At 39.2% G+C, this 23,720-nt stretch overlaps 1 protein-coding gene across 4 annotated transcripts in view; it reads right to left on the reverse strand.

Annotated features, from left to right (window-relative positions):
• Positions 1-23,720, reverse strand: part of LOC146471294 (uncharacterized) — a 130,782-nt gene that overhangs the window by 100,999 nt on the left and 6,063 nt on the right. For all 4 annotated transcript variants that reach the window (XM_085120980.1, XM_085120979.1, XM_085120978.1 and 1 more), the window contains exons 3-14: positions 21,544-21,618; positions 20,110-20,490; positions 17,898-18,185; positions 17,393-17,515; positions 13,120-13,848; positions 11,839-11,961; positions 10,641-10,763; positions 7,250-7,372; positions 6,167-6,292; positions 4,505-4,627; positions 3,969-4,094; positions 3,046-3,171 (exon numbers count right to left, since the gene is read on the reverse strand). In XM_085120980.1, coding sequence (XP_084977106.1) covers positions 3,046-3,171; positions 3,969-4,094; positions 4,505-4,627; positions 6,167-6,292; positions 7,250-7,372; positions 10,641-10,763; positions 11,839-11,961; positions 13,120-13,848; positions 17,393-17,515; positions 17,898-18,185; positions 20,110-20,490; positions 21,544-21,618 — 2,466 coding nt within the window. The remainder of the gene's footprint in view (positions 1-3,045; positions 3,172-3,968; positions 4,095-4,504; positions 4,628-6,166; positions 6,293-7,249; positions 7,373-10,640; positions 10,764-11,838; positions 11,962-13,119; positions 13,849-17,392; positions 17,516-17,897; positions 18,186-20,109; positions 20,491-21,543; positions 21,619-23,720) is intronic.

The following is a 23,720-nucleotide window of genomic DNA, read 5'->3' on the forward strand; positions in this document are numbered from 1 at the left end:
ACGTTTCCTGAGCTTTTCCTTTCTTTTCATTGACTATCCTTGAGACAAAACCTTTTGGCAAAAAGCCATCACGCTGCAGAAATCAGTTTATTCAAAATATTTTTTTAATTGGCAACTGCAAATGTGTCCGTCTCCTAGGTAACCAGCATCACAGACACATGTGCCGTTTTGACAAATCCCGTTAAGACCACAAGCTGGAGAACACTCAAGTAAGGTAGCTGAAAATATATAAGAATTACTCCAGGAAATAAACAGAGTAAGGAAACAAGTAACAGAGCAGCATTGTCGTAACAAGCTCTCCTAACTGTTTCAAATATTCCCCCTCCTCCTCCCATCCTATCGCGTATCTAATAAGGTCCTAATTTCCCTTTGCCTCCATACCTTACCGTTTGTTTAATGGAAAAACAAGAATAACTAAATAAATACTGCAAAATATCAAAACGAAACACAAAATTTGTCGTTGTCGTAGTTGAGTGTTGAAAGTAATTTCACGTGTTCTTTGGTTTTGAGTTTCTGCGCTATTTGATTGCGCAAGCTCCTCAACCAATAAGAAGCAAAACTTAAGCCAATCGTGTCTTGGTCGCACGAATTTTTCCGCGCTTCGCACCGCTTACATGTATTTGCTTCGAGTTCTAATTGGTTCATTACGCTGTTTACGTCCCTTGTGATTGGTCAGAGTAATTACGTTGGTTTGGTTTTACTCGATTGAAAACGGCTCTAACTGAGAATTGTGACAGGGATCTTTTGGTCCGTATAGAGATAGTAATAACCAATTTGAGTTGCAGATAAAGAGGTTCGGCTAAAAGCATGCTGTTAACTGTGATTGGTGCATTTCGATCCTTTCTTTGGTTAGTAGCAGTTTCCTCGTGACTACACAGGAGTGCCGATATCCTCGTAAATCGTTGTCTAACGAAACTCAGTTTCGTCCATCTCCCTCGAAGCTACTCAAACAGCGGCATACATAGGGTCCTTCGGTGTTCGTGCAAAGGGCATACGAGTGGCCCTCGTTGGTGTCGTTATGGGCGTATTCGTCAACATCTGGTTTCGAATAAGGTAATCAACTTCCAAGTACGCTATGTTGAGTAGAAGAACAATGCATCAGGACAAACACTGAGTGTGTTTTACCAGAACCAAATCTAACAATGCAGGACACGGGTGGTGGTTAAATTTATAATGGCACAAACCACGGGCAAAGACCGCTAGAATTCAGACACACTTCGTTACCAGTGCAAGGGGAATCAAAAAGACTCCTTCAATTGCTGGGCACAAAAATTTGTACATGCAGTTAAACTTAGTGAAAATAGTGCCAGTTTTTCTGCAGACCATTGCAATGGAGAGAAAAGGGTTCTCTTTGCAAAGAAAGATTTCTCTATTAGAGTTTTTACCTAACTGGTCTCTGAGTTGCCTCTAAAGATGAGAGTCGCAGCAAGAAGAGACTATGCTTCTGCTAAAACTATGATTACGTATTTGAAACACTATTACGTCAAAGAGATGCTGCTTTTCTCTTGATCATTGAGAGAGCAAAATTTAAAATCTTAACATATTATCTTTTACAAGTTCGTGACGAGGAGAGATACGAGACGTGGAGAGATTGTATACATCCCCCTAGTTTTAGCAATTGCTTTCCTTGGAATGTGGTCCCTATATGTTTATTCTTTTTTGTTTTGTTTTGGTTCGTTTGTTTGTTGTTGTTGTCTTTGTCTTTATAAGCGGCCGTTACGTTGCAGAAATAAATTACTTCATAAATATTTCTTTAAAGTACAACAACAACAACAATCTTTATTCGTCCCCAGAAATTATATAGTGTTAACATAAATGCAAGAAAGAAAAATTACTAAGGAAGAGAGCACAGCCACTTAGAAATAGCAAGCTAATCGAGCTAAGTGGCTGGGCCAAGCGGAAAAATTTGCAAATACCCTACATTAACATATAACTAAGGACGCGATTTACCATTCACACACACACGCACACACAAAAATAACAATAAAAAAGGGGAAGTGCACACGCAAAAACTGGAAAATAAAGTACATTAATGAGCCAGTCAGTAGTTGGAGATAAGCGATTCTTTTAAGAGGATTTTGAAACAGGTACGACTCTTGGATTTTAATGACTCTTCAATGGAATTCCAAACTTTAGCTCCAAAAAAACGAATGTTAAATTTGCCATAGTTGGTCCTCGCTATAGGCAGATAGTATGAGATCTTACACGCCAATCTCGTTTGATATTGATGCACTTTGTTGATACTCTTAAAAAAATGGTTAAAAATTAAGGGCAATCTATTAGAGTAATTGTCGTACATAAATAAAGCACAATACAAGTATAATAAGTCACTTACTTTAAGTATTTTCAATTTCCGAAAGAGTGGACTAGAGTGGCAATTATACTCTGAGAATGTTATTATTCTGACAGCTCTTTTTTGTAGGGTGATGAGAGGAAGGAGGGCTATTTGATATGCAGTCCCCCAAGTTATTAAACTATAAGGCAGGAAGGGATAGATAAGTGAGTAATACAACTGTACAAGGACCAAATCGGTCACAGAGTGCCTTATCTTAGAGAGTATGCCAATACATCTCTTAATCTTACTTGAAATATGTGAAATGTGATACTTCCAACTGAGATGTGAGTCAATGAGAAGACCCAAATACTTAATAAATTTCTCTTGTGCAATCTCCCTGTTAGATATTTTAAATTTGACTATGTGACCCTTGACCTTTTGAGGGGGATGGAAAATAATGAAATTTGTCTTATCAATATTTAATGAAACTTTATAAGCCATAAGCCAGTCAGATACCATTCTCAGATAATAATTAACAATGGACTCAAGCTCAGCTAAATTACAAACCTTTTCCAACAAGGAAACCCTTTTACAAACAAACATCGTGGCTAGCCAAATTTAAAATTCACTGACTTTTCACTGACTGCAAGTAGAATTTAGAATTTCCATGACTTTCTCAGACCTTGCAAAAAAATGGTTTTCCCTAACTTTTCACTGTCGTGGCAACCCCTTTTCAGAGATAATAATACAACTGGCATTTTAATACTCACCTTCGCAAGTTAGACCATCTCCCTGATATCCCCTTAGACAGCGACATACATAGGATCCTTGAGTGTTAGTGCACATGGCATTAGAGTCACATATGTTTACATCCGCAAGAAGACACTCGTCAACATCTGCAATAACGAAACAAAGTTCATTAACAGGCCACAAGAGGATGGATTCAATCATAAAAAGATACAAATAAAGTCATTCATAAAATAAATGTGATGGTATATTTCAAGCCTGGTGAATGAATGAGAATGATGTATTATTCTAGAAAGTGACAAAGGCATACTCGGAAAAGTGCTCTACCACTGAACTAAAGGAGACTCGTGGGAGCTAAGGCCATTAAACTAGGTTAGCATCCGAACTAGTAATCGGAAGGTCTTAAGTTCGACTCCTGATAGGAGCACTCGGATTTCTTTTTTCCGAGTATGCCTGTGTGACTTTCTAGAATAATACATCATTCTAAAAGTCATTCATGTCGGTAATTTTTTTGGGATTACTTAAGAATGCATGACGATACGTAAAAGTTGACAATAGCTGAAAGGGTGGTATTATAAACCGCTGTCATTTTTTTCAAATTATTGTTAAGACTTTCCATTAGCGAAACGCGTTGGCAAGTCCGTTGAATCAGTGAACTAGTGGTTGAAATGAACCAAGCATGTGATACTCGACGGCCATTAATTCTTGTAAAATCTAAACGGATGCGCTTACAAAAAGGAAGGGACAATGAAGACAAGAACAGTTGACCTTTGAGGAGACTGTGATTTAGATTGTTGTTAAGAAAGCTAAGAGAACGTGATTCGAGAATAAATGTGAAAAATCATGTAACTTCCCAACTAAAATCGAATCCATAACGTTCCGCTCCGGCATTGATGAAATACTTCATTTATGTATGAATCTCGATGAGATTTTCCATAATGATTACCGTTGCAGTAAGTTCCGTTCCCCTCGTATCCTCTTCCGCACTGGCAGACATATGAGCCTTCTGTATTTGTACACAGCGCGTTTGCATCGCAATTGTTGGTCTCTGGTGATTTACATTCGTCAATATCTGCAATGACAATATCATTGGTCATCTAAACACTAAAAACACTAATCTTTTTGGTAACATACAACAGTGTAAAACTTTTCGGTGTACATTTTTTTATGCGGGAACCGAAACCAACCAAGCTTTGAGCTGAGCTTTCCACAGTACTAAAATTTTTCCTGGTTTCTTTTAATAGGTTAATAAGCGCACATGCAAAAGTACTACGTAATTGAGTCCATGACTACCTGCCTCACTGCCTACCTGCCTGTCTGCGTGAGTGGTGGGCCGACCGACAAACCGATATGTTTAACTGACTTACTGACTGACTGACTGACTGACTGACTGACTGACTGTTGCTTGGTTGGTTGGTTGGTTGATTGATTGATTGATTGATTGATTGATTGATCGATCGATTGATTAATTGATTGACAAACCTGTACAGTTGTCTCCAGTCTTGTTAAATCCTGATCGGCACCGACAATCAAAACTTCCGTTTAGGTTGATACATTCAGCTCCAGGCCCACACAAGGATATGGCGTCAGCACATTCATCAGTATCTGGAATGACAGGTCACAATTGATCACAGTTTGTCGATAGTGAAAGGTTTCACAAAAGTTAAGTCATCCGCCCTTTGTCTACAGTACCCCTTCTTCGTTATTTTATGTCATACGTCTTGTTGAATTCACTGTCCACCACCATGTTATTAGTTTTTGAGCCAATAAACGAACTGGCCAGCGGCTAAAAAAAACATGATGGACAGAGAATTCGCTTTAATGTGATGGACTTATCTCGTTATATGAAAGCTTTAATGAAACCCTTCCAACGTTTTCATTACAATCAAATTGGTAAGAATTGTTTAATCTTGCTTCGTGGAGACATTTCAAAGCGATGGTTGTCTCATTTCCTGGTTGATAGTTGTCTCATTTCCTGGTTTGTTGCTAACATTTATTGATGACATGTTCGATGGAAATATGGCCGTGTTAATCGAATTTCACAACTTTAAGGACGGTGCCTACTAATATCGAAGTATTTTTGTTCGGTTTATGACTATGCTGGAAAAGCAGATCTTAGAAAGGCCTATTGGAATCCAAAACGAAAATTGGGGGTAACCATGCATTTTTCAGAGATAATTAAGCAATAATATCTCTAAAAAGCGCCAAAATATGAAGAAATGTGTGGGATTTTTTCCTAAATTGAAGCTTAATTATCTCTGAAAAATGCATGGTTACCCCCAATTTTCTTTCGAGATACCAAAAGCGTTTGCTAAGTTCTGCTTTCTCCGCATAGTTTTAAACCGCGCAAAACTATCCCCATATTAGCAGGCACCACCCATAGGAAACCCGAGTATCTCGAGATGCGCAGAACATATGCGCAGTAACAATAGTAGGCACCGTCCTTAACCTCTCACTTGTGGAACCTCCTTCACGGTAGTGATTTGCTTTGTTTTTGCTTCATGAATTATTAGTGAGTTTGAGAACAGGTGACGAGGACGATGGATGGAACTTTCCACTGATATGTAGAGGAACCTGTGAGTACGAGCCACTTGTGCAATTTATTCCTTTAAACTTGGGCTTAATCGAATGTTGAGATAAGTGCTCAAAGTAGTTAAACTTTGTGCCCTCAGATTTATAACAGTAATTAAAACTTATGATTGCAATTCATCATATTGTAAACGTGAAGGGTCATCGTTTATAACTAGCGAATTACGAGGCTTTGAATGATTTGTATTCTCCAGAACTAACAGCTGCAAGTCTTGCAAAATTCACGATCTCGCCAGTGGGTTTGCAGCACAGCCCGGGGTGCGAAAAGTTCGAATTACAAAATTTTAAGAAAATTAAACTTCTCCGTTCGTATTTCATACTTGTTAGCTACTTGCCAAGAGAAGTTGATGGAAGAGTTAGCAGCGAAATCTATTTTTTAGATAAAAATTGAATTTGTGGTTCTAAGGGATATTCGCTCCAAAGAGTGATGGTATTAATCCATCAAACTATTAGTACTGGAAAGTGATGGAAACCGGTGCCAGCCACCTTAAGACGTTATTCTTCACTTTTTATCATCTTTGACAGGTCAAATAACGATAAACGTGGCATAATTACCCTTGCAAATGAGTCCATCTCCTTCGTAACCTTTCTTGCAGCGACAGACATACGAGCCTTCTGTGTTGGTGCACAGCGCATTTACATCACAATTGTTAGACTCTTCTGACTGGCACTCATCAGTATCTAAAATGCATAAAAAACAGCATCGGAAAGAAAGCTAGCAAATACTGTTAATTCAGCAATCTATTTTTTTTTCTCCATTCCATTTAAGGACGTATCCGAACGTTAAATAGGTTACCAGACCAAGACAAATGGACTAACATTTCTAAGAAATTGCAGTTGCAGGATACACCGTATATTCATCACAGAAAATTAAAAATTGCTCAAAAACCAACTTTCGTCAGAAGCGAAAGTTTTGCAATTTTATAAATAAAATGCCAGTACGAAACTTCTTAAAACTAAAACAATAACTGAATTATAGTATTGAGCGCAAAACTTCCAAACTAGAACGATGGAGTCGTGTCTGTTTGTGGCTGGTAATTTTGACACCATTTGGCCCAGCCATTAGCAAGCTCATTTGTTATTAGCGGCGTCTAAATGTACGAATACGTTCTTGCTTGCACAGACGTCTCATTATCGAAAAATGCCGGATTGCCGAAAATTCGATAACATGATAAGTTTGAAAGGCCGACCCTGTCTCCACACAGTTTAGGCCACATTTACAAAAATTCCGTTCGTGTAGCAAACCGTAATGTCATTCTGGTAATCATATTTTTTTATAAAACAAAACTGTTTGCTTATGGTTTCGGTGTTAAAGGTTTTTGTGTTTTCACTGACTGATTGTGCATGCCTGCTTGGTATGGAATACACCTTGTAACAGGAGCATAACAGCTTCACTCCCGAATGTGAACTTTTACCTTAAAATATGACTGAAATACAAAAAGGATGTTGATGATCGGAGAGGCTTAATGAATGACGTGGAAAGGTCTTAAACAAGGGTGGAAAGTCATGTGTTTTGCCCTTCCTAACTCTGGGAAACGCAAGCCCACCAAAGCTTCCATCCCTCCCACCCCCCCTTTCGCCGCGAGGTCGGTCTGACAAATATTCATGGATCCGTTATATTACAATATATATGCATACCTTCACATGTCGTTCCGTCTCCGAAATATCCATCTTTACACACGCACAAGTAAGAACCTTCAGTATTTACACAATTAGCCAGTTCTGTGCAGCCTCCACGGTCTGTAAGGCATTCATCTTGATCTGCAAAACACGATCACTACTAAGATGATGCCGATCTCACTTAATTTATGCAACTTTTCAGGCACAAGAGCACCAAAGATCTAATCAAGAAAGATTGCAACACGTAAAGGCATAGTAGCCTTCATTTTCTTGATCACGCTTTCAAATTTAATATTAACGGTACCCTTTGGGATTTTATCCGCACTCTCTAAAGGTAGAACTATCTTGTCAACATACCAACCAGCCTCATATGAAATGAAGGCTTTCATGCGATTGGCATGGCCACAGTTTAAGATTTGTTTCACAGAGTCACAAGTTACAACCGCGGCAATATTTAAGCTGAGGTTTGAGTTTGGGAGCAATTGGGTTAACCTGGTAACTAACAGGACAATGGGTTATAACTGTGCTTTCTCTGAGCCATTAGTGGGTTTTTTTAATCGTTTTTTTACCTTCTGGTATTTGGAAGTGTTTCAAGACAACATTCTTTACTTGATTAACTCCTTTCCTAACACTTTTAAGTGCTTGACGATGTCTTAATGAGGGATGGAAAATATTTTGATCGCCCCAATAACGGTTGGAGTGTTCCTCTGCATAGCGTGCATTTCATCCAAACCAAACTCCCCTTAATTACTTCAAACAAATGGTTGAAGCTAAAAGAAGATTCCATTAACATCTAACGCCTTGGTCAAGCGAGATGAGGTTGGGAGGAAGGGAATGGAGAATCTGTGAATTAAATCCTGACGTATGTCTAGTACACTGAAAACAGCTTAGCAGTGCTTTCCTGTCGTGTTCCTTGGCATTCCCTACATGGTTTGCTTTGCTGGATAATACCATGAACATGCGCACATTCTAATGAAATCCTATTGAAATTTCGATGTCTACTTTCGATTTTAATCTTTACAACCTCCAGGTATGTGTTTCCTTTTTCTATTTGCTGTTGCTGTTGCTTAGTACAATGTTATCGATGTATTGAGTTTAGGCCCGATGGTGGTTCGCAATAAATAAATGCACATCGACTGAACAGCACGCCAATATCAGAGTGCCATTTTGTCTACCATGTATTTTGTGGGGGGGGGGGGGGGGGGAGGGGGGAGGATTCATCTTTCTAAGGCGCTATTCATGTCACTTTGAACCTCGATATCCGACCTTTGCAGAAGACGTTTTGAATCATTATCATCATCATCATAATTAATATTACTATCATTCATTGACAACTGTTAGTTCCTTTTATCGGTTCTGGAGATGAAACTCGAAGCCATGTCGAACAAAATTAGTTTGTTATGGCCAAAAACAGTATAAGCTCAAAACACGGGTCGTGGTTGTAACTTTTGAGTCCGTAGATGAGATCCTGGTGTGTGACAATGCAAACGAAAACTGCTGAACAACGTGTTCTTTCGAGGCTACTTGTTTGTTTGCTTGCTTTAAGATGTTTCAAAATTAACTTTCAGATTTCGTTTCCAATTTTGAACTTAAAAGGCAACTGGAAGAGAAAGTGCTATCGTTAATTATCATTTTAGATGTCATCTGTTTGAATGTCTCCTGTGGCAATGGATTTTCTTGCGTCTAGAGCGAGTCGTATAATCCTTATCATATACCGATGTAATTACTCAACATGTCACTGTATTTAAAGAGCCGGTGGGTTAAAAGGTCTTTGAAGCATAAGGGAACGTGAATAGACAAGAACACAGCTTTCAAAACGTTTGTGGAACTGGTGAGGATTAACGATTTTGTGTTACGTTGAATGCCTAACGTTCAACATGTCCTTGAATGAAACTCCTTTTATATGCGAGACCATTCCAAGAAATGCCACCCTGCTCTGTTTTCAATCCAGTGTTGTTTACTTTGTCCATTTAATTATGAAAAAAAGAAACAGGCATTTTTCCTCCCCTCTCGTTTGATTTTCTCTTGGCTGTCCGCTCTGGAAGGCGACAGAATTGAAGTTCAAGAAAATAGAGACAGTACCACTGTGTGCTCAAAAAAGAAATTGTCCCAGAAAAAAAAATACTTATTGATATTTGGGTTGAAACGCAACAATAAAATGTACAGTAACCACGCAAAATGTAAATCACATTCTTCGCGAGCTAGTAATTCAACTGAAAGGAAACTGCGCTTATCAAAACAAAAATCAATTCGTGTCTACGAAACATCTCAAGCTTTCAGTTTAGTATTTGTCGTAAAAACTAAAATCTGAACTGTTTTTTTTTTTAATTAAATTGGAGTTTAATATACATTAAGTGATAAAGATAAGCCAAAAAGATCGAGTGATGTTTCGATAATGACATCATTTCAAGCTTAAAATGACAGTCAACAGAACTTAATATAAACAAAAGTTTTGGCCAAAAAGTGCGAACAGAAATGGAATAAATTAAGACGATCAAGATAAAATAATCGTTCAAGATTTATCAGAATGATAGCAAGTGTTAATAGACAAATGACGCGGATAGAATTGGACTGAGTGTTAAGAATCGGATTCTTCTCACGTGTCCAAAGCAACGTCGCACGATTTTTCGCTTGTTCACAATTTTGCACCCATAAGAACGATGGACATGTTCATGCTTGGATAGTACAAAAGACACTTTTAATAATCCTTCTTGGCATATGATAAACGGATATTAAAGCTACCAAAAGCAGACTTGTTTAAAGCCGATCAGTCAACGTTTCGCTCGGCTGCCAACCTATTGCGTCCCAGGCCTAACGAATAGGCGAAATGCACGGCTAGCATAGGAACGAGGTCATTTTGAAAACACGCGCGACAAATGGGCAACGTCTTTAAAAGAAAAAGATTGCAAGCTGGTAAACGTGTGTAGATTTTACACACTTTTAGTTCTTTATGGGAACCTTCGGTAGGGCCGGTCAACAGCAATCGGCATTGGCTGAGAGAGAACTCGACATTGTTTTACTTGTTGGTTTTATGCTTCTTTGGGCAAAAGGAAGGTCAAGGAAGGAAGGAAGAAAACAAAAGGAAAGTGATAACACGAGGAGAAGACGAGATGAGAGAGATTTGCGCTAAGAAGATTAACTGCTAAGATAAGTGCATTGATAATTATAGGGACGCAGAACTCAAACAATTCATTTTAGTCTGCTGCGACAGACGCCACTCAACCCCAGCGGCCAATAGAAAAAGAAAAACATCTGGATGTTGTCTTTTCAAGTGACAATCTTTTCAAAGGTGAAACAATGACAGATGACTTCCTATCTAAGAACATGCTACAAATCCACACAAAAATTATATTTTTTTCAAGAGAGCAGGCATGCTGCAGGACGCTGCTGGGGCGCCGTGTTTGTATACCTCGGCATGTCTGCCCGTCTGCAGTGAATCCATTGTTGCAGGAACACGAAAATGAACCTTCTGTGTTGACACAAGCGGCGTTGATGTCACACGGAGGATTTTCAGCAGTGCATTCGTCGATGTCTAAAGAGAACAATGGGATAAATGACGTAATTGGCAGAGGATAATAAGGAATTTAAGCAGCTACTATGACTACTACGGCGACAGCAACGAGAACGTCACAAAACAATAGGATTTAATGAGAAAAACAAAGGCCCTGCACGTGCGTTATAGATTTTGGTACATTTCATCGCCATTGTAGATGCAAACTCGGGTCAAGTAAACGTCTGCAAGGATATGAACACGTACGTGCCAAAAACATAAAAAAAAAACTATGTGTACTAAAGTGTTGTCTTCTGTGTTGCCATTAAACGAATTCGTAAAAAATGTTTCTTTAGGTAAACCTAATTAAGCTTGAGCATAGTTAATTAAAAGCAATGGTTATGAAACCTGACAAACTTCTTTGTTATATGTTTTTATTTGCCTTTTTTTTTGCCTTGACCCCGCACAAACAATAATAGAATTTGGAATGTGTTGGAGCAACTGACCAATCGAAACGTTTTTGTTAAGATATTTAACTGTGGGATTGTGCACGGTCGCGGCCCTTCCAAACATAAATTGCAGCAGCATTGTTTTCATGGCAAGGCATCCTAACCGGTCCCTCAATTAACTATAGCCTGAGCTCTATTTTTTTCCCAGTAGTTCCTGGGGAAGGGGGGGGGGGGGGGGTAGGGGAAATGGGGTTGGTAAACCAATGGATCATGGTCTAGAATGGTTTCCTTTGAGGTACGCAGAGTGGGGCAATGACGTTTATCTCGTGAGAATTACGTCATTTGTTCTTCACAACCGCCCTCTTGTAGCAACCATATTGGATTGGTTGATTTTACTAAAACCTCAGAACACCGTCTGTTATCAAAGCCGATATATTATAAACGCTATTCGATATATTCTTTCGTTGTTTGTTTGTTTGTTTGTGGCGAAGTTTTTATGTTCTTATTTAATACCATTCAAGTTATTTGTTTCCATATACAATGCTCATGGCAGTTTTAACCGTTTGTCTATACAGGTGTAATTTACTTTATACTCTCTGCATATCGTCATTACAAAGTTGCATTAAGACGGCAAGTTTTACAATGATAAGATCATGTAAGTCAGTTACCTCCGCAAAGTTTACCACTTCCAGTAAATCCCTTATGGCACTGACAGTTAAAGCTGCCGGGTACATTGAGACAGGACGCGTTCAAGTGACAGTCATTTACACCATTGTTGCATTCATTGATATCTACAATGTGAACAAATATGTTCATATATACATTTTTTTTTACAAAATATCGATGCAGTTGCACTATTCACAGAACCCTTTACATCGGCGGTACTGGGCCTATGCCCTATGCAGATAATTCGTTCGTTAGGTTAAATTGGATTATGTTGCCCTGCATTCAAGTTTGTTTGTTTATTTTTATTTTTTTTTCCCATAGGAGAAACAAAGGACATATATGGATGTATATAGTAAATCGTCCCCTCATAAACTCTTGTATTAATAAGTGATATTGCTACAATTTTATAAATCATAATTAATTTATTTCAGGAACTCCCTCAAAACCACCACGGCGAGAGGAGACCCCTGACTAAATATTGTTTTATTTTTATTATTTATTATTATTAAACATCAGTGCCACACAAGGGAACACTTTAAAGAGTGAAAATTGTCCTTTCATAGACGGCCGGCGTTTTTGAGTGTGAAAGTGGTTAATAGCGCACGAACGTAGTTCTAGTTAACTTACATTTAAATTCAGGAACATTTGACACTGATCAACCACTCAATACTACAGCTTAACACAAGAAGCTAAGTAGGATGTTTCCATTTTCAGCCTGTTATAATAATCATAATAAATAATAATAATAATAAAAATTAATAATAATAATAATAATAATAATAATAATAATAATAATAATAATGATAATAGTATTGTTATTATATATTATAAAATTTACAAGTTAAAAGTATATAAAAAAGAGATACTAAAAACCTATTCACATTTCATTTCGATTAAAAAAAGATAATATTTTCAAGCAATGTTTTTGTAAAAAAAAAGAATAATGATAATAATTATAATGATGATGATAATAATAATAATAATAATAATAATAATAATAATAATAAATGTTATTTTACCAAGGTGACCTCTTTAAATCATGAGGTGACAAGATTCTGCGATAATTTTATGAATTTCCTCGACCTACTTCCCTCCCCCCTCTCAAATAAATAGTCGCCCGTGATTTTCCGAGGAAATACGGTATGTGTAGAATCTTTTGAAAGGATCATGCATGTATGTGAAGAAGATCATAGATGTTACTATTCATGGGTCATTTTGTCGTTATCAAAGCAGCTTGGCCTACAACAGAGACTTCATGTGCAAGGAAAACAAGATGGGCTTACCAGCACATATCCTGCCATCCCCTTCAAAGCCAAGATTACACTTGCAGTCATAAGAACCCTCCAGTGGTATGCATGTCCCATTTGTAGAACAGTCATGCATACCAGATAAACATTGATTTTGCAATTGAGCTTCAACGTCAGTTGTCCCCTCCTCTGTCACAACATGAACTGTTGGTTTTGTAGAAACTACGATGGTTGGTTTTTCTGCTTCTTTTTCTTCTGTAAAAACAGCTGTGGTTGGCTTCGTTCCTTCTTTTTCTTCTGACGAAACAACTGCAGTAGGCGTCACCGTTTCGTCTGCTTTTGTAGAGACAACTAAAGTTGGTTTTTCCATCGCTTTTGTTTCGGTGGAAACAAAAAATGTTGAAGGAGTTGTTGGCACTGGTGTAGTTGGTTCTCCTGTTTCGCCTGCTTGTGTAGAAACTTTGGGTGGCGTTCCTGTTACTTCTTTGCCAACTGCAACAACAGCTGGTGGTTCTGAAGAAACAAATAGAGTTGATGGTGTTGTTGGGAGTGGTGGGATTGGTGGCATTGGTGGCGTAGGCGGAGTAGGTATGCCTGTTGTTGTTGCTTTTGTACTGGCAACTGTAGTTGGTATCTTCCTTTCTTTTGTTTCGGTATGTAATTTTTGTTTGGACGTAATTGTGGCTGGTGTCCCTGATTCTTTCGCCTGCGAAGTAATGAGTACAGCTGTTGGTGCTTCGGTTTCGTCGGCTTCTGCAGATACAACTGGAAGGGATGTCTTGATTAAACAATTTGATATTAGTAGGTTTAATAAGGACTGATTATCTTACGTTTCTTATATTTTATTCGTTTATCTTAATTACTTCTTATAGGATTTTTTCTACATTATTAAGTTTGCAATCCTACTTTTTTTCTGGATATTTACCTGTTATCTTTTATTTGCGTCACCAATTACTGCTTTAGATGACCAGTCACGGTAATAAAGTTTACTAACTACTACTACTATTACTACGAACACGTAGACACGTAGTGATTTTGACTTTTCATAATTAACGTATAATGTTAAAGTGCCCATAACGGAATTTTTTTTATTTTCTCATCTAAATCTTTACATCACGCAAAGAACGTCCGCGAAAAAATTTTCCGATTTCCTTGAAACGCGAATTTTTTATGAATTTTACAAATCTTTAAAATCCTATTTTATTGCGGTCCACCCGCCCCGCTGATGAGAATGCCGACGGGCTCACAATAGGGCCACGTGACATAGTCTGTGACGTACATTCAGGAACTCTCGTGTCTATGCACTCACTTGACCTTCAGTAAAGTCCGTTTGCGGCAGAAAGAAAATCGTGAGATTCGCCGGTAGGAAGGGAAAAATTCGCTCCAAACAAGTACGCTCCATGGCAGAAAACTTATCTGACACGGAAAGTGAGCAAACTGCTGAAGGAAGCAGCCAGGACGAATTTGAAAGCGTCGAAGTCGAAGCGATAGATGGCGTCCACGAAACAAGTAATACGTGTGAAGATGATGATACACTCGAACCGTACGCGGACGAGCCGATAGCAGACGAAGAATGGCTAAAAAGATATCGCAAGGAACAAGAAGAGAAGCGACGACTCGAGGAAAATTAACGAAAAGAGTGCGTGTTAGTGGATGGTAAAGTTCTCACCTTGCATTTTATCATCTCTCAAAACTATGGCCAAGTACTCACATACATTCGAACGAATTATTTTCCATGTAGGTGTACTTGTGGTAACTGTAGCCGTGATCTGCTAGCAAATATCAGCGAGTGCTACTGCTGCAAGGAAATGGAAGGCAATTGGGAAGCGCTGACTAGCGACATTGTTCTCTCGGAACTACAGGAAGGACACATGTTGAACTGTTCTCTGAAATTTCGGCCGTAAATTTAATTGTAGGATGGAAGTTGTTAGCTTGTTCAATGAACAGGTTAATTTCCTTTTTGTCACTGTCCCACAGTGAGAAAATGTCATCAATAAAACGTCTCCATTCTATTGGTTTTGTTTTGCTTTGACTTATCACGCAGGCTAGAGGTTTATTGCTGTGGAGTGCCTCGTATGCTTTGCATACTGTTGTAATTCCCTCCTCCTGTGGTATATTTGTATACAAGCTTGTTGCATCCATTGATACTAAGATAGTATCTTGAGAGACCTTGGTCTTTCCTATAAAGTTTACGAAATCCATTGTATCTTTTAGGCGCATACGTCTTGCGAAATGTTCGAAGTCTAAGAAGAGTTGGCGTCTAATAAAATTCGCGTCTGTCACCGTTGTCGGGACAAATTTGAGCCCTTTAGAAATAACGCTAACAGGCTGTCGCTAAGTTGTTGGTTTGAAAAAATTATAAATTTCTCGTGTTTTTCTCCTTTGTGTCTCAATCGGTTTTTTAGCCAATTTTTTTCTGCGCTCTTTGCGCTTGTTATTTGTTTTGTGCCCTTTTTATTTTGAACCCCCGTTGTGGTAGTTAGGTTTTCAGAGATAACACTGTTATACTTTTCAACATTTTTATTGTTTGCAGAATTCTGCAACACATGTGTGTACAATATTTGTTTGAGCTCGTTGAATTCTTGCTGCAGTTTATCTACCTTATCTACATCGTGGTTTACAATGTTTTCTGTGTTCGCCGAGTGCGACTGTTCTCGCATCGATCTATATACATCAGTGCAAGAATTTGTGCTAGTATTTTTTGAGAGCTTGGTCTCAACGAAACTTCGCGGTTCTCACAATCTATGAGAATATATACCAAAACAATTACGCCATATTTTATAAAACCTGCGACTGAGTTAACAGTGAGGTCAAACTATAAACCTCAGAAGGTTACAACGCTTAGAATGTCACAAGCGGGTGTGAATATTTATCGAAAGCTTACCATTCGCTTTTCCCTGCTCCTCTTCGAAGGTGGCTCTTGGTCTTCGTCTTCCTTTCGCTTAGCATGTTTTGAAGGACAAACACAAACGCCGATGTCATCCTACTTCAGTTCACGTTTTAAGTTTAAACCTGAATTCATCAGCCTTGCGAAATCCTCGTCATTGAAGTGCATCGAGCACAAGGACGAGGTCTTTCCAGGTGTCCACATCTTCCTCCGCTCCAGCATAAAATCGATCCATTTCTTTCGCCTCCTCAGTCTTTGCGGGCATGTGGTGCCAAAGAAAGGAATCCTGTGCATGCTTATTCCATTCGCTTCGTGTCTGATGTTTCCACATTTCCCTGCAACACATCTTTCTGGCATTTTCGAGAAACGTGCAGAAATACCGCGACTTGTTTTCAGTGAGATTCAGAGAAAGGCTGAAGTCACGTGTTCCTAAATGTACGTCACAGCTCTTGCTAAACCGAGAGGAGACTAATGCGAATGGTGGGCCAAAATGGCGGGCAATTTGAACATCTTATAAAAGTCATTAAAAATTCGTGTTTAATGCAAATCGAAAAATTTTTTCACTGAAGTTCTTAGGATGACGTTTAGATTTAGATGAGAAAATAAAAAAAATTCCGTTATGGGCACTTTAACCAAGGACAAAAAAAACTTGTTAGGTTTTCGCTCCTTGAGGAGGGAGTGTGGGTGGGAGAGGGGGTGACGCTTTTTTATGTTGTATTGGCCATATTAAAGTTTAAAAAATGAGCAACTTCTCTACCTTTCAGGGAGAAATACTAAAGTCACTTTTATTTTTTAAGCCAAAAGACTTGGTTAAATGAAACCAACTACAAATTTGTAAGGGAGAGGTCTTATAAGGTTGTCCACGTCCAGAAATACTGGCATTGGCTCTACGATGGACTATCATAAGTAGTAGAAATACTCCTAGCCTTTACATGCTGGGTATCCTGGGAGAGACGTGTGTCTCATTCAGGGGCAAGAGTAATACCTCTAGAGACGTCATGAATGGTACCCTGCGATGGACTAGCTTCTTGCTGGGTTTCCAGTGCTGGACTGGGGTGAGTGGTGATACTCCTCAGTCGATTCATGTTGGATATCCCGTGATGGACCAGCATCCCATCCCATCCCAGGGGTGGGGTGGAGGCTACTTAGTCGCTTTATGCTACAGAAACCGGAATTTAGCACCCACACGGTAAATTTCTTGTGACTCAGACTACGTGTAAAGCCATCCTTATCCAAAGTTATTCCAACAGCTTGTATCCCAATTGGGATTTTTTTTTTTTTTTGGAAGACTATTCACGGAACAATTTTAAAAAGGTTCAATTGAAGCATCTTAAGGTTCCATTGACCCTAAAGTTACTCAGGTCAAAAAAATATACTAAATATCGATCGACTCTGTTTACTGGCGTTTCACTGAGTCCTTACCTTCGCACAGCTTTCCACTGCCAGCAAATCCCTCCTTGCACTCGCAGTGATAGCTGCCAGGTGCGTTGGTGCAGGTCGCATTGAAGTGACAGTCGTTATAACCATTTTCACATTCATTGATATCTGCAACAGAAAAAGAGGAGAACATAACTTTGTTGACAAAAAACCCGATATGTGATTCCATCATCCAGGAAAGACTCTCGTTGATCTCCCTCAGATGAGAGATCACTCTTATTAACTAATAGTGTATGGTGATTTAGGTCGCATGTGGATACATATACAATTGAATTATTTCAGTATTGTACAGTTATATGGCATTTCGTTTCAATTAATGTAAAAATAATAGAGCTGTAAAATAATAGAGTTTAAAACAGCAATTATGCAAATTGCAGGTACCATTTAATCGTTGCATATATTCTTTTCCTCTTTCATAATCAAAGGCCACAATCACAACAGTCGACAGCTACTCTCTATAAGAGAATACAAAACATGTGTACAAACATACCGGCGCATATCCTGCCATCCCCTTCGAAGCCAGCGTTACATTCGCAGTCGAACGAGCCCTCCAGAGGTATGCATGTACCATTCGTTGAACAGTCATGTGATCCAGAAGAACACTTATCCTCCAATTTTGCACCGACATCAGTTGGTGCCTCCGTCGAAACGTCTTTAGGAGAAGTTACTACAGCTGTCTTCAAAGGCTTGTGCGTGATGTCTTTGTCTCCATCTTTGACGGATGGTTCTTCAGTGACTTCGATCAGTTCTCCCTCTACGTCCAAACCTGTTACATTTTCTATTTCGGAAGCAAATGTATCGTAGTATATGCTTTTTAAGAAAGAAAAATGTCAATGTAGAAGAATGGATGGCGCGTGGCATGTGTATGGTATCTCACTATATAGTGACTGCAGTACATCAGATAATAGATACGCATTGGATAAATGGCGGTAAATAACAACAAGTAATATAGTGTGATAACAAAGTAAGGAGGAAAGAATAAGAGTAAGTTGAGAAATAAACGCATGAATCGTTTATAATCAATAAAACAGGCTAACAACGGAGGCTGTTGACCGGCCCTCACTAAAACACATCGGAGCTGCCTTGGGCATAGTAAGGTGAAACATGTGAATCGAGTTGACACTGAAGATCACTGACGCAAAAGAGACAAAGAAAAAATCCAAATAATTCCTGTAGATGTCATTGCTTATCAATCGCATCTGGACAGTAACAACCGAGTAAACAAGAGTTATGAAGCAATCTTCCCGTTTAAAACAACAAAGTATTCGAAACACAAATACTCTATTTATTGTTGTTGCACACTATATATGCCGCATTAAATGCTACTAGATTCCAAGACTCGCCACGTCACCGGCAGCGTTAGTTTGAGAAGTCGTACTGTGATTGCAGAGTATGAGATCTTCGGTCTCCAAAAGATTAAGGCCACCCGTGGTGGTATTTAGTATTACAGATACCTCCGTGAGTTTTGATGATTTTGCTGTCTGCGCGCAGACGTCTCCTCCGAGCGCAGGCCGCTTTTTTTAGCACCCGTGTCCTGGACGCTATACAGATAGTCAAAAGGCGCCGTTGTGCAAGGCAATATTTTTCTGCAACACACAACGCAACGCTGACGAAAATATAGAGCTGCAAGTTGCAGAAAACACATTACACGCTGCAATATATTTTGCAGCGTTACAAAAAGTAGAGGACTAATCTACTTTTCCTACAATTTGCAACTCAGTTTTTAATGCGAGACAAGTTGCGAATAAAAGTGTAACACGTGCAATTTTATCCACAATGTTTTTCGCAACGGCGTTGCGTTGCAAGGCGAACGAAATGCTGTCATGTAACAATACCGTAATACTGAAAATTTCTATTTGCTTCTTGGAAAAGGTCTGAGTATACAGGACAGACGGCTTCTTTAAAGATGAATCTAGCCGGGTCATGTATGTGGATTTCATTCTTTGGGCCGAAATCATGACGCGACTTTAGGGGTGACGTATTTCTGGTTCACACGTGGGACGCAAAGGCAAGCGAAAGCGCCACTCTGTGGATGTGCCTCTGAAACTCCCATTTTTGTCGTTTTGGGTAATCTGTTTACGATGTAGTTTGCTTGTGAATGGAATTCTACATCGTGTAAAAAATCATCCACTACACGTAAAAGAGCAGTGTTTTATCTTTTAATTTCCGTTTTCGCTGCATTTTCAAAACTTTCCAATCGTCCACATTTTGGACAGAAGGCAAAACCTTACAAATTTATCCGTTTCAGATGAAAAAGAAAGAAAACGTATACGTTTGAACAGGAGCTAACAGAGACGCTTCCACTGAGTCACGATACACAGCTCTGAATGGGACTCAATGGAATTCAATGCCAAATGTATATTAACCACTACTCGAAGTTTCTCCTAATGGATGGAACAGCTGAAAAACAACGGGCCCACATGGTCCCTCTGAAGAATTTTCTCGGCGCATCCCGATAGTAATCGTAGTCATCGTAGTCAAAAGCACAACATACGTACGTCAAACCCCTCGTTGAAGGCGCTTGAATCTGTCGAACCCGCTATGGATACTGTCGGGACCGTGGGAAGGGTGTCCATTGATTTGTCCATGTCAATTAGGTTTTACAGAACACTTTCAACGCAGACACTTCGCAAAAGTGCCATTTAAATCACGATCTTTGGTAAACGGGTTTCGATTGTAGCAAAATAAGGTAGCCTACTTACCTCTCTCACAAATGAACGCTTGCAAACTGTCGCATTTTGTCACTTCCCACGAATAGAAAATGTCTTCTGGAAGCAGACTAACACAATCTCTACCGCTTACTGAAGCGTCCTTGGGCTCACCGTTGCCCCAATTCGTATAATCAGCCTTATGGCCGTCGCTCCATACAAATTCTCCTTCTTTTCGTCGCAAACCTATCCAGACTCTAGACTCTGGCCTGCCTACTTCTACAGCAATAAATTCATTTTCTGAAGCACTCCTGGAGAGAGCTAAGTGTGCATCGATTTCTTTGCAGGTATCTTCAGCTTCTTGCCAAGTTGCGCCGTGGGCATAAGGTAAATAGCAGGATCCTTCGTCTCCTATCCATCCCTGTGGACATGATCCTAGAGAAAAAGCAAATAAACAAACAAACGAAAACAGTCTGTAAAGATAATCACAAAATACGGCAATCGCAAGCAGCCTAGTACATGGAATTGTACTTGACTTCCGACAAAAACCGAGAAAAATTGAAATGTCTAGGTCTACAGCTCTGGTAGGTAGGTAGGTAGGTAGGTAGGTAGGTAGGTAGGTAGGTAGGTAGGTAGGTAGGTAGGTAGGTAGGTAGGTAGGTAGGCAGGCAAGCAGGTAGGTAAGACTGTCGTCATTTTTCTTACCTTTGCACCCATCCCCTCCCCTTCGAATACTATTGACAGTTAAATCTTTCCAACAAAAAATAACAAAGGTTGCAGGTCACTGCGAATGACATTGCCTAAAACGGTGCATCGGTGACGAAATCAATGCTTGAATCCATCGCAAAGAATGGAAAATTGACTCGTGCCAGTCAGTTTCGTTGACGGCCAATAGGCCATTTTACAGTTGTGTGTTTAGTGACTTGGCCTTGGATTGGAAGCGAGGCTGGGGGTGACCTTGTTTGATACAAACCTCACTGTTTTTCATATGTTTATGCAAACTAGGAAGCATAAGAACAGCATGATCTACATATGAAAAGCAGTGAGGTTTGTATCAAAACAAGGTCACCCCCAGCCTCGCTTCCAATCCAAGACCAAGTCACTAAGCACACAACTGTGAAATGGCCTATTGAATTTAGGCGGCATATCAGTTCAGGTTCTTGACGAAGAAACTCAAACAGGAAAAAAGAGAAAAATTGTACCATGTCCCATGTATTCGTTTTCCAAGATTTCCAAACCTAGCATTTGTTAAGTGAGCTGACTGATCGATGATAGTCAAATCAACTCAAGATCACATTGTTTAGAACTATTTACAAAAGATGCAATGGGGTATTACAAGTATTAAAAGTCAAACTATACATAACTATACGAAATATTTGTTAATTTGTGCACAGCTATGCACAGCTGCCAAAGTAGCTCAGGCTTTCGAATTTGCCCACTGTCATGTTCAAATAGACAGAGGATCCAAAACTTTTTAATAATAGATACCTGGGATGTCAAAATCGTCGAACTCATCGAAATCTCCTTCGATCTGTCTTGGTTTTCTGTGCTCTGCCGCCTTTCCTGGAAAAAAACACACACACAATGGATCATGCATAACCAGCAGAGAAACAAACTCACCGGAACTTCCCTGCATCGCTTACTCACAACGATAGCTTTAGAACTTGGTGACATTTGATGACACATGAAACGAAAGGTTAATTACATATATGCATAAAGTAACGGAACGGTGATGACGTAATGAATAAGAAAACAGAACAAAAATGCGTAAACTCGGCATAACGCAGCACAGATACGAAAATATTTACCAAACGCAAAGCTGTGGACCTGTAGCTCAACGATAGAATTTGTAAAAGATTGTACAATACTGACTACAGATACGTCGTACTGACACAGAGGAATGAACTAATAAATGTCCCGCCAAAATTTGATTGACACTGCCGTCCTGCAACGCCAACGAAAACGTGCCTTCGTCAGAGCGGATTCTCTCTGACAAAAGGCCAACACTCAAAAAGTCAGCTCTGGCCGAAACTCTTTACGACGTTCAAATTTCCTTATCAACTCAGTAAAACCAAATATTTGTTTGGTTATTCAGTTTATCTTGACCGAGTATAACTTTTGTCAAACGACAATTTACCACATATTTGACCTGCTTTATACGATAACAACTTTCATTAACGATCATTCATCAGGGGTGTTACGTACATCTCCTGTTCCTGATATTGCATGTGATAAACGGTTGTGGAATAAAATATCCGAATGCAGAATAATATAACAGATAAGCACATGGGCAAGACAAGAACCTGGCTTGAGATAAGAATATCACCATTCAATAGTTAACTATCATACCAAGAGTATAGGCGCCGGATATGATACGTCTAATGGTAAACATGGCGCATATCGCCAAGTTGGCTATAATCATCACATATCCAACGAGCAGGAGCGGATGATTCTTTAGAAATATTGCGAAATTTGCCAGAATACGAATTGATGGCCGCTACATCTCGGCAAAGCAAACCCTAAAAACACATTAATGTGTTATTTCTATTAATTGCACACAGTATCACTACAGTACAAGGGCTATCAGACCATAATGTCACATTAAATAGTACCCATTAACCATTTGTTCCGAAGAATTTAATCTGTACACAAGATAAAGAAATAACGTCTACGTTTAAATTTTGGAAATTAACAAGTATTTTGGGCATTTCATCCCCGAGGCGGGAAGGACTCCCTATAGTAGAGTAAACGGGTAAGCTCCGCTTTTTCAGGCTGGAGGTTTAGGTATATAAAAGGATAGGGATATCACGAGTTAAATTATAGAAAATGGTAGGGAAAAGTGTCATTTAGGTATCCAAAAGGGCTTTTAAAATACCTTGAACAGAACAACCGAAAAAAATACAGTCCTTCTACCGTAGGTGAGAGGAGTACCATTTTCTATGGAACTTTATACAAAAGGGTTACTTTTTCCGTCAAAAATGGTATATAAAAGGGTAAGGGTTTGGACCTCAAAGTGGAGATTCCCTGTATAAAGCTTTTCGTTCAGCCTCTCGCCAGGCATTTTACATTGATTTTAATGTTGGCAGGGCCACAGCATATGTCACAAAAGGCACTGTTCGGAGGATTGTTAAACGCATGTTGGGCAACTGAACTATTTGTCACATTGAAATTAAAATTAAGATTAAGACACATCAACGGGAAATCTTAGCTCCAAAATAAAAAACCTAGTTTTTAATGCAAACATTTCTATTTACCGAGGCCTGGAAATCTTGCCAGTTCCACTTTCTTAGGAAACAAATATCACGGAACCTTTCGTGAAGACTTAGTAAATAACACTTGAAATAGAGGTCAAGAGGCATTTGCTATCAGCAGGAGAGTCGACTCTCTTGTGATGCATTAGCTTCCGATACTGTCAAAGTAATTCATTCTTCAGACCCCTTCACGAGAAAAAGAACATTCCCTAAACCTTCAGATGTTCGGGGTTTAGGTGTTAGTGTAGGCTACACAGCGATCATCCCATGAAGAAGAGCAGAGTTTTCTTCAGAACCTTGCTGGAGGAACGATCAAAGCTCTCCTTACATATCCCTGTCAGTTATGTGTATACCCTGACAACACACAGGCCCTTGAATGAGACAAACCACAGCCTGATATCCGCTATACATAAG

This window comes from Pavona decussata, unplaced genomic scaffold, assembly GCF_977016875.1.
Source record: "Pavona decussata unplaced genomic scaffold, jaPavDecu1.1 SCAFFOLD_105, whole genome shotgun sequence".
Lineage (NCBI taxonomy): Eukaryota > Metazoa > Cnidaria > Anthozoa > Scleractinia > Agariciidae > Pavona > Pavona decussata.